Source organism: Vipera ursinii, assembly GCF_947247035.1.
Source record: "Vipera ursinii genome assembly, chromosome: 1".
In the NCBI taxonomy this organism is placed as follows: Eukaryota; Metazoa; Chordata; class Lepidosauria; order Squamata; family Viperidae; genus Vipera; species Vipera ursinii.
Window position 1 is genome coordinate 228,817,101 of NC_139512.1, and position 12,386 is coordinate 228,829,486.

General features: G+C 38.5%; 1 protein-coding gene across 1 annotated transcript in view; it reads right to left on the reverse strand.

The window, feature by feature from the left end:
* Positions 1-12,386, reverse strand: part of COL21A1 (collagen type XXI alpha 1 chain) — a 110,126-nt gene that overhangs the window by 54,609 nt on the left and 43,131 nt on the right. Inside the window, 5 exon segments of the mRNA XM_083349123.1 lie at positions 1,559-1,621; positions 4,226-4,309; positions 8,980-8,988; positions 9,401-9,478; positions 10,750-10,923. Of these exon segments, the coding sequence (XP_083205249.1) occupies positions 1,559-1,621; positions 4,226-4,309; positions 8,980-8,988; positions 9,401-9,478; positions 10,750-10,923 (408 nt within the window).

Consider the following 12,386-nt stretch of genomic DNA (forward strand, 5'->3'; position numbering starts at 1 on the left):
TCTCTGAACATTATACTAGGATTTATTTATTCTTGGACTCTCCCCCGTTACAATCTTCAATACATGGAAATATGTATTTTTGGTACTGCTATTCATAACAGTACAGTGTTAGCATCCAAAGGGAACCACCATAATAATTTCAACCATCTGTTCTACCTATGAGCATGGCCAAAATGTAACTAAGGAACCAAAATAAGAAAATTTGGACAACTTATAACATGGAGCTCCTCAAGCAATTGGCAATATCCCTAAAATTTATATAGTTTCCAACAAGCATTTATCTCAGATTTTCCATGTAGGACTGATACAGAAATCAAACATACTCTGGCCACCAAAAAAAGACAACAGCCTTGTAGAAATATAGAAGTATTATTAATTCAGGGGAAAACATATTGTGAGCAAGAAAAGTGCACCCAAAGCAGCATTAAAAATAATAAAGACCAGGCTGTTTTATTTGTTAATTTTTTTAAAAAAAATCTAGAAACTTAATTAAGACTGATTTCATTGAATATATTTAAAAGAACTGAATATTCTGGAGAAAGATCAGAACTTTGAAGATATTCCATTTCAGTATTTCATTTGCCTTTACTTTAATTGTTAGGAAAGAGTTTAAACTAACCTAATTTTTTAGATATCTTTTGTAATATGCTTTAATCAAAAGCACGCTAAGTGGATTGGCCTGTAGAAGGTTCTGCAATTTCTCTTATAATGCTACTATTATGAAGCTAGCATTTCTAAATTAATTCAACATAGCATCCAAAATATTTTCACTGCAACTGTAAGAACATTTTTATAGCAGCAAAGTTGACCATTTACAAATATAAAATAATTTCACATTGTGAAAGGCTTCTATACCTGCCTTTGGTAATTTGATGTTTTTGAGATATTTTTTTTATTTTATAATTTAAAAATGCCCAAGATAGTTCGAGGGCACCAAGCTGAGCAAAATTCATTTTACGGGGGGTGGGCTACATGCAAGTATCTTTAAGAGCCTTGGTGGAGCAGTGGGCTAATGCCTCCTTAAGTAACACCAGCTGCCTGCAATTAGTGCAGGTTCAAGTCCCACCAGGCTCAAGGTTGACTCAGCCTTCCATCCTTCCGAGGTAGGTAAAATGAGGACCCAGATTGTTGGGGGCAATTAAGCTGACTTTGTAATAATGCCACTTGGGGGGGGGTGTGAAAGCCCTAATAAGCAGGCATATACATAGAATGAAGGCTACTGCTAAGCTTGTAAGCTGCCCTGAGTCTTTGGAGAAGGGCGGGATATAAATGGAATTAAAATAAAAATAAAAATAAAATAACTAGCAGTATAATTAAAGGGCTACAAAAGATAGAATTAACTTTGGGAAATGATACAAAAAGCTGAACTAAATTGTAAGGGAAATATTAATACTTACTTTTTGGCATACCAAACCTTTTAAAGTAGGAATCTTAATTCTTTGTATTAAGGAGTATTTCTAGGCTGAATTATTTGTTTATTCACAATAACATCCTGATCCATTTTATTATCAGTTTTGCCTTAAAAACTACTGAAGATGACTAAGTTTTTAGTACTCACAGGCTTACCATCTGGACCAGGTTCTCCAGGGAAGCCATGATTCCCAGGTTGTCCCGAATCACCCTAGAAATAAGAGAAAGTGCAGAATAAGGTGGGACTCACAAAACACTTATCCAGCCTCTAAAAGGGATCCTTCATTGCCAGCTGAAATTGCAACTATCCTGCAGTGCTTACAGGATAAAGGAAAGGTTCAATTTGGGGGGAGGGGGAGTTTGGAGGGGGTGTCTTCCTCTCATCCTAAAACATTCGCTCCTCATCCTATAAAAATATTAAAATGGTTGACACTGGAGGTATTTAGGAAACTGTTTTGTTTCTCTATTATATGGAGTGGGATCATTTAAGAAAAAAAATAAGAAATTTAAGAAAAATTTAAGAAAAACACAAGAAAAATGTTTTTTTTTCCTTTTCTGATATCTTTTCAAGCAGCATGAAAATAATTCAGTTATCTATTATTGCTTTATCTTGTTAAATACTGAGCAGGGAGTTCTGAAAAACTGAGAAGGAATTCTTTTCTCTTTTCCTTAATCTGTCACTCTTGAATATAATATAAGGAAGATGGTCCTTTTTTTTCACTCCATGCCCTGTATCTCACTCACTCCTTCCTTTCTGTACCAACTGAAGTTATTGTGATATACTCTGTGTACCAAAAAAGCTAGGAGATTACGTACTCAGACGTTGCACACCTGTCTTGTACACAAGGATGTCTTCACAGAATTATCCCACTATAGCATGACAGGGGGAGGGCGTTCTCTGTGGGCACGCCAGACCTATGGAACCGCTTGCCGGTTGAGCTCCGGATGGCCCCTGACCTTCGCTCCTTCCGGCGCGATTTAAAAACTTATTTATTTGAACAATCTGGCCTGGTTTGATGGGTTTAGGGTTGGATCTAATTTTAACATAGTTTTAAGCATTGTATTATATTGCGCACGATTATTTAATTCTTTTAACTTCTTTTAACTTTTGTATTTATATTTTGATATTTATTGCCCTGTACACCGCCCTGAGTCCTTCAGGAGAAGGGTGGTATAAAAATTTAATAAATAAATAAATAAATAAATTTAATTTAAGGATGTAAAAGTTGTGATACTTTGACGCCACCCAAAGTCATTGAAAGTTAGATGGCATACAAGTTTAATGAACTATTATTCTTCCCTCACATCCATATTTATACAATATTCATTTTATAAATGCAGTCAACATGCACATTTTAAGAAATTCAAATAGCAGCTTCAGAGAAGTCCAAGGAATCTTGGGACTAAACTGTACAGGGAATTTTTTTATATAATGCTTTCTATTCTGTTATAATCCTAATTAAAATATCTTGCACTGGAATCAACAGAGGATTTTCTGTCAATGGCAGCTTGGGAAGAGTAAATTTTATAAAGACCACAGTAAGGAAGAAAAATCAAACTCCCATTTTCTATATACTCTTGGTCTACCATTATGTGGGCCTTGTTATACAAGTAGCCTTTGACTTATGACCACAACTGAGCCCAAAATTTCCATTGCTAAGTGAGGCAGTTGTTAAATGAGTTGTGCCTCATTTTACAACATTTTTTTGCCACAGCTGTTAAGAGAATCACTGCAGTTGTTAAGTGAATCATGCAGTCATTAAGTAAATGTGGCTTCCCCCGTTGACTTTGCTCATCAGAAGCCAGCTGGTGACCACATGATGCCAGAATAGGGCAACAGTCATAAATACATCCCAGTTGCCAAGCAACCAAATTTTGATCACGTGAGCATGGGGATGCTGCAATGGTCATAAGTGTGAAAAATGACCTTAAGTCACTTTTTTCAGTGCTGTTGTAACTTCAAAAGGTCATTAAACAAATGGCTGTAAGTCGTGCACTATCTATATTTACATTTTTAAAAATATAGATATTAATTCACTAAAAAGCTCATTTACAATTTCAGTCTAATAGTGAAGTAAAAGTAAATGTAAAGAAGTCCCTGCAGATTTTACTCCACTAGTCATAGCTGACTATTGGGGGGGAGTGGTGCTCATCTCCATTTCAAGCCCATTTAGCCAGTGCTCTCTGTGGTCATGTGGCCAGCATGATGTCACGGAGCATTGTTACCTTCCCACTGAAGTGGTACCTATTTATCTACTTGCATTTGCATGTTTTTGAACTGTTAAGTTGGCAGGCGCTGACAGGGAGGAGAAAATAAAACACAGTTTTGTTTATTTTACTTTTCTCCATTCTTTCCTCCTACTATATATCACAAAATTAATAATTCCTTTTTTTTTAGTACAGCAAAGCTTTTCACACGGGAAATCATAATCTTGACATTTCACTGATTTTTTTGTGCAATTTAGTCTTCTAAAGGAGGACTGCTAAATTCTGAAATGACTACTTAAGCTTAAATCTGCAACGCATCTATCTATTATTTCAACTATCTCTAGAGTGATTAATTCTATTGTAAACTCAAGTCCTACTTAGTGGCCATTAAGACTTCCATGAAGACATGGATATTAAAAAATTGAGGAGAATGGACAATATGAAGGGCAAAATAGTCGGAACGTGGTTTTTGAATAAAGTTTCTAGTACTGAAAAAGTTCAGTTCTTGACAACTTGATTAGCCAGTGATGCACTAATCCACAAATACTTCTATTATCTCAACTGTATATGTAAAATACCACCTATATTAGATCTAAAGTCCACTCACTTTGGGGCCTGGGGGTCCTTGTTTTCCTGGAGGACAAATACAAGGAGGTGGTGTCGATCCTACATCGCTGGGTCCATTCTTGCACTATTCAAGAAAACAAATATTTTCAAATACCAACTCCAATATAATTTTCACACTTGTTCCACTAAAATCCCCAAAGATAATCAAACCAGCTTTGATGATATAATAGCAATTTCATAATCGCAACAGAAAATTTGCTGAAGAAATCGGAGGGCAGCTTCTGTTTCCTAGGAAATAACTTAATTATTCCTACAGATTTTCTATGGAAAAAAATATAATTTAAAATCCTAGGTGCCGTTCACAGAATGCTGTAAGCCACTCTTCTCCCCTCTGGAGGAGATGGATAATTCTGAAGGATCCATGAATCAGATATAGAAAAATTAGCTGCACTTCAGCATAGATTCTATTGACAGGAACAAGGATGCATTAGGTGCACCCCTGTGTGGAAGCCTCTTGGATCATAACGGCTGAAATCTGAAGACATAGTTTCTTCTTATCTTGTGGAAGGGGGTAATTGATTCCTGTACTATAAGTACTAAACAGGCATATCACAATTAAAATGAAAACCCTCCCCAAACATAATCCTTCCCACCTGTGCAATACATCCCCACCTACACAGTAGCCCTCTCAGCCCACTCCTGGGTCAAACGGAGAAACAGTCTGGGTTCACCTGGCAAAGAATTCTGCTAAGATTGGAACAAAAAAAGTATCAAGTATCATCAAATCATACAGACTGCTAAGGGATGGTCTTCTCTGAGACAAACAATTCTTGCTTGCACTGTCTATAAAAATAAGTCTTTTTAGTCCCCACAGTAACATCTATATTGGGGGGGGGGGAAGTAGCCCTGCTTTCAGAATGTTTCACATAGAAGTGCTCGAGCATTATCTGTTTATTGCAAAGAACAAAGTAACAAGTTCACACTTTTTTTAATGTAAGGATTATCCATCAAGGATTTTCTCCTGGGCCTGTAATTAGAGAAATTTCCACTGAATCATCCCTTATATGTTCCAAATTCTAGATATTTTCTCTTTTGATGTATAACTGAAATAAATCACCAAGAATTAACTCATAACTGCAAAAAAATTGAATACTTTCTAGCACCTTATTTGCCTTAAAAACAGAATATATCCATTTTCCATATTGTATATGTATTTATATCTATGTATTTGCAAAGAATATAAATATGAATTAAGTATGCATGTGTATATTTTACATACATAGACATATTTCATCAATGTGAGCATTGAATGCTCCTAGTAATATAATCCCCTTCATGGATTACTGCCTTGTCGTGGCGAAGGGGCTTGCGTAATTCAATGAAGCTATGAGCTATGCCGTGCAGGGCCACCCAAGACGGACAGGTCATAGCAGAGAGTTCTGACAAAACGTGATCCACTGGAGAAGGAAATGGCAACCCACTCCAGTATCTTTGCCATGAAAACCCTATGGACAGTACCAAAAGGCAAAACGATATGACGCTGGAAGATGAGCCCCTCAGGTCGGAAGGCGTCCAATATGCTACTGGGGAAGAGCAGAGGGCTAGTACTAGTAGCGCCAGAAAGAATGAAGCGACTGGGCCAAAGCCAAAAGGACGCTCAGCTGTGGATGTGTCTGGTGGTGAAAGGAAAGTCCGATGCTGTAAAGATTTTTTCTCCATAGGAACCTGGAATGTAAGATCCATGAATCAAGGAAAGCTGGACGTGGTCAAACAAGAGATGACAAGACTGAACATTGACATCTTAGGTATCAGCGAACTAAAATGGACAGGAATGGGTGAATTTAATTCAGATGACCATCAGGTGTACTACTGTGGGCAAGAATCCTTCAGAAGAAATGGAGTAGCCTTCATAGTCAATAAAAGAGTAGGAAAAGCAATACTGGGATACAATCCTCAAAATGACAGAATGATCTCAGTTCGAATCCAAGGCAAACCATTCAATATCACAGTAGTCCAAGTCTATGCCCCAACCACCAGTGCTGAAGAGGATGAAATTGACCAGTTCTATGAAGCACTACAGCACCTTATAGAACTAACACCAAAAAATGATGTTCTTATCATCATGGGGGATTGGAATGCTAAAGTAGGAAGCCAAAAGATAACTGGAATAACAGGCAAGTTTGGCCTTGGAGTGCAAAATGAAGCAGGGCACAGGCTGATAGAATTCTGTCAAGAGAATACGATGGTCATAGCAAACACTCTTTTCCAACAACCCAAGAGACGGCTCTACACATGGACATCACCAGATGGTCAACACAGAAATCAGATTGACTATATGCTCTGCAGCCAAAGATGGAGAAGCTCTATACAGTCAGTAAAAACAAGACCAGGAGCTGACTGTGGCTCAGACCATGAGCTTCTCCTTGCAAAGTTTAGGCTTAAACTGAAGAAAGTAGGGAAAAGCACTAGGCCAGTCAGGTATGAATTAAATCATATCCCTGTTGAATATACAGTAGAGGTGACAAATAGATTTAAGGAATTAGATCTGATAGACAGAGTGCCTGAAGAACTATGGACAGAGGTTCGCGACATTGTACAACAGGTAGCAACCAAAACCATCCCAAAGAAAAAGAAATGCAAGAAAGCAAAATGGCTGTCTGAGGAAGCTTTGCAAATAGCTGAGGAAAGGAGGGAAGCAAAAGGCAAGGGAGAAAAAGAAAGATACACCCAATTGAATGCAGAATTCCAGAGAATAGCTAGAAGAGATAAGAATGCCTTCTTAAATGAACAGTGCAAAGAAATAGAAGAAAACAATAGAATAGGGAGGACCAGAGATCTTTTCAAGAAAATTGGAGAAATGAAGGGAACGTTTAATGCAAAAATGGGCATGATAAAGGACCAAAATGGCAGGGACCTAACAGAGGCAGAAGAGATTAAGAAGAGGTGGCAAAATTACACAGAAGAACTATACAAGAATGAGCTTAACGTCCCTGATAATCACAATGAGGTGGTCACTGACCTCGAGCCAGACATCCTAGAATGTGAAGTGAAGTGGGCCTTAGAAAAGCTGAGCAACAACAAAGCTAGTGGAGGTGACAGTATTCCAGCTGAGCTATTCAAAATCTTAAAAGACAATGCAGTAAAAGTGCTACACTCAATTTGCCAGCAAATTTGGAAAACTCAACAGTGGCCACAGGATTGGAAAAGATCAGTTTACATTCCAATTCCTAAGAAAGGCAGTGCCAAAGAATGTTCAAACTATCGCACCATTGCACTCATTTCTCATGCTAGTAAAGTCATGCTTAAAATCCTACAAGAGGCAGAGGAACTAGAGATCAAATTGCCAACATACGCTGGATCATGGAGAAAGCTAGGGAGTTCCAGAAAAACATCTACTTCTGCTTCATTGACTATGCTAAAGCCTTTGATTGTGTGGATCATAACAAACTGTGGCAAGTTCTTAAAGAGATGGGAGTACCAGACCATCTTATTGGTCTCTTGAGAAACCTATATGCGGGTCAAGAAGCAACAGTGAGAACTGGACACGGAACCACTGATTGGTTCAAAATTGGGAAAGGAGTCCGGCAAGGCTGTATACTGTCGCCCTGCCTATTTAACTTATATGCAGAGCACATCATGAGAAAGGCAGGGCTAGATGAATCAAAAGTTGGAATTAAGATTGCCGGAAGAAATATCAACAACCTAAGATACGCAGATGATACCACTCTAATGGCAGAAAGTGAAGAAGAACTAAAGAGCCTCTTGTTGCAGGTGAAGAAGGAGAGTGCAAAACTTGGGTTGAAACTTAACATTAAGAAAACCAAGATCATGGCATCTGGCCCTCTCAATTCCTGGCAAATAGATGGGGAAGAAATGGAGGTAGTGACAGATTTTATTTTCCTGGGCTCCAAGATCACTGCAGATGGGGACTATAGCCAAGAAATTAAAAGACGCTTGCTCCTGGGGAGGAAAGCCATGGCAAATCTAGACAGCACACTAAAAAGCAGAGACATCACCCTGTCAACAAAAGTGCGTATAGTCAAGGCTATGGTCTTTCCAGTTGCAATGTATGGTAGTGAAAGTTGGACCATAAGAAAGGCTGAGCGCCAAAGAATTGAGGCCTTTGAACTGTGGTGCTGGAGAAGACTCCTGCGAGTCCATTGGACTGCAAGGCGATCAAACCGGTCAGTCCTAGAGGAGATCAATCCTGACTGCTCTTTAGAAGGCCAGATCCTGAAGCTAAAACTCAAGTACTTTGGCCACCTAATGAGAAGGAAGGACTCCCTGGAGAAGAGCCTAATGCTGGGGAAGATCGAGGGCAATAGAAGAAGGGGACGACAGAGAATGAGGTGGCTGGATGGAGTCACTGAAGCAGTAGGCGTGAGCTTAAATGGACTCCAGAAGATGGTAGAGGACAGGAAGGCCTGGAGGAATGTTGTCCATAGGGTCGCGATGGGTCGGACACGACTTCGCAGCTAACAACAACAACAACAAGTAATATAAAAATAGTTTAGTAATGAGTAATGGAAGATAGTCTGTAGGCCAAATTTAGTTCAAGATAACATAAAAATTGAAACAAATTTTCAACTGAATTATTTACTTAAAGAAGAATCCCTCAGCATGGAGGTAAAAAAATGTTTTGCAAACAATAAAATTCCACATTTCCTTCTATCCCATATTCCAAATACACAATACATTCCTGTCTCACCTGATTAATAGTAAAGTTTATTAGAAATGTAAAAAAAGCAAATGTTACCTTACATTTGTATGAATATTATACATTGTTTGGCCTACCTCTCCATTCTGAAATGAAAAGGGGGAAAAATAACGGAATTAAAACTTTTTTAAAAACATGCACACACAAGCAAGCCTTTCTTTTCATCCTTTGAAACTGCCAAAAACCAGAAAACTAATTTCTGACCATTGTCTCTCAGCAAACAGATCTGTAAATACTCGTCTCAGTCAGGAGCAATCAAGCAGATTTTGGAAGGGAAAAAAAATCATCCCTGTGGAATTTTAGACAAGTTATCTGATGGAGAGCAGCCTAAATTCCTAGAATATTATTTATGTTAACATAATTTTAGCACAAGCTCCTTTTTTTCTTCCAAAGACAAACCCATTCTCAGAATCTCTTTTCTCAGCTCTTTTTCCCAATTTCCCCAGCTTTTTATTGAGAAATATCCAACAGTTCTTAGTAATCTTCTATAATACTCACAACGCCAGGTATCTCACAGGCTGTTTCACGGCTGTTTTGTTCTGGGCTGCAATAAATCCTTAGCTTTTGGACATCAAACTGTAAAGCAGAAATTATGCATTCTTTGGACAAGTATTTTTTATGACATCTTAACAGGCCTTTATATAGCCAAAAAGGTCACCATTATCTGGTCCTCCCCCATGGTCCGTGACAGTGACAGAATACACTCCTGGGGTTTCAGTGGGCTATATGGACATGTGGACATGAACAGAGGGGATGTGATCCCATTCCTGGTGATCACTTGCCAAGTGCTATCCAACAAGGTAATCTGGATAAAGGGGAAGAGGAGGGAACAAATAAAAAAGTCCTACAGCGAAGTCTGTTTGGTATAATAATTAAGGCACCAGACTAAAAACTGGGAGACTGGGAGTTCTAGTCCCACCCTAGGCACTAAGCCAGCTGAATGACCTTGGACCTGTCCCAGTCTCTCGGCCCTTGTAAGGAGGGAACCGCTTTTGAAAAACCTTTGCCAAGAAAACTGCAGGGACTTATCCAGGCAGTCTCTGAGAATCACACATGATTGAACAGAAGAGGAAAATAAACCTAAGACATCCATACCTTTTTAGAAACAATAGGGTTGCACTATTTGTTTTGGCCAAATAATGCTTAGTGGAAGATGCCATTTAACAGTAAATTAAAAGATGCCTTTGAAAAGAGGTTGACCTGATGGGACAAGCAGCCTATTGACTGAACCCGATTAACAGTGTCCAGCCTGAGAACTACTGAAGAGGCCCATTCTGTAGATCTCTACATTCCACTACCTCTACCATTTCCCCCCAAGTCTTTGCAGAAGCAATTTAGTTAATGTTCTTCTAAGAGGATTTTAAAAAGGTGCTTCCAGACTTCACCTGTTTTGCTGCTGAATTTTGTATGTCTGATCCCAGGATGCTAGAAGGCCATAAATGGGACTGAGGGTCAGTCACAGAGCCCACAGGCCTTGAGCTGTGTTTCCCTCTGCTCACAGATGTCACTCCTAATTTCTTTAGCCAAAGCACCTGGTTACCACTAAGTCCCTCTAGGCACAGCAACTCCCCATTCTGGATCAGAAGACCTACCAGCCCTCAGGAAGAGCTTTCACAGATAGCAGGGTCTTAAATGGGTAAAAAAAAAACACAGCTAATATGTACTGGTATTAATCTAAATAAAAGTGCCCTTCACTAAATCAAAGCCACCAATGAATGTAGCTCATTCATTGCAAAGTCCATTAAATTTAACTGGCCTAAGTTTAAGCTATGAGATCAGGTTATTATACTAATGTGCATAGATTTATTTCTGTTTCATAAAACACTGCAATCTGAATAGGTTTATACCTGCACAGTCTCTTCTTTTCCTGTATATTTTCCTATTTGAGTCACTCCACTAATATAGATTCCTGCAACAGGTTGCAATGGCTTTGTTTCAGTTTCTTGATCATCTATGTACAATGTTACATCAGCTTCAGTTACTAAGAGACGAATTTGATGCCAGCCTTGATCAAACAACATCTAGAAAAACAATGGGAGAGAATAGTCATTTTCCTACTCAACTGATTTACATGCTTTTGAGACTTACACTGTCATTCATATAACCTTGAAGCATCGTTAATTGCAACAACTTAATATAGCCCACTACTCATGCTAAAAACCAATCAGAGGGACTCAAAAATCTTTTTTTCTAAAAATACATTCTTAATATTGTCAAGTAGTGCCTATGTGGAAAGCAGAATAGGCAGAGCAGAACATATCCATCTTCTTTAGAAAACGTTTGTATCTCAGTTTTGAAAGAGTAGTCTGCCATTCTTTGCTAGAGGCCTTCAGGGAACCATAGAATGTTTATTTATGTATTATTATTAAATATATTTGCTATCCATCACATCATGGGGCTACCCTGGGTAGTTTACAATAGCAATAAGGGTGATACCCTCCAGATGTTGCAATACTAGCCCTCCCAGTATTCCAAGTCAGGACAGGCAATAGTGAGACGTGCTAGGAAATGTGACCCAGCACTATCTGGAGCATGCTGTCTATGGCCGTTCAGAGGTCATCTTCCCAAAACAAACAGGAAACTCAAGCTGAGCAGCATGAAAGCTGTATAAGACACCACCTTTTTATAACCTACCCCACAGAAAAATGAATCTAGGTCCTAGTCCAATAAGTTAAACCAAAGTTAAACTATGTTACTAAAATGCCTGGGTAAAGACTGCTACATAAGTTTGGAATGAAGACACCTATGTCACGTCAAACATGCCCCAAGTGGTGCTGACCTATCTTTATTTTAGCCAATAAATAAAGACATTCTAAAAATGGACAGTGTGCTTCTAACATGGAGGCAGCATTCATTTATATACATTAGCCCCGAACCGTCAATGCTTTTACATCAGTACCAATAGTTATGATTTGGGTCTAGAAATGTACATTTGGACAAACTAAAAGTAAAGTTTGGACAAAGTAAAATTTCCAATTCCCCTTTGAAAATAGCTGGTGCGTACAATACATTGTATACATTCCAGATGAGAATCAACAGTGCAGTCAATACAACAGATGTTACGAATTAGCCATCTGACCATATCAAAGAGCTATTTAAAATCTATTGAAAAAAATGGGACATATTCATAATAAATTGCCACTTCTGTAGTCAGTCCCATTCTGTTCTAGGTAGACTCTTCCCTTCAGAATAGTCTTTAATATAAAACCAGTCCATATTTAATTAGTGCGAGAATACCAGCCTAGCACTCTTCAGATAGGTTGAATAAGCCAACAGCAATCCAAAATCAATGAAAAGTGAGGATGAAGGTTCATTCTCTTAGCTTAGTTTCCCACATTTTGTTATCAGGCTAGGTAACATCTTCAGCAGAGTTTAGCAGTGTCAATGATCTCCTCAGCATCAGTATTCTTCTCAGTCAGTGAGAAGTGTTAGGTAGTCACTGAGGTCACCTGTGCCTTTAATAAACATATTGCCTCCCGGAGAA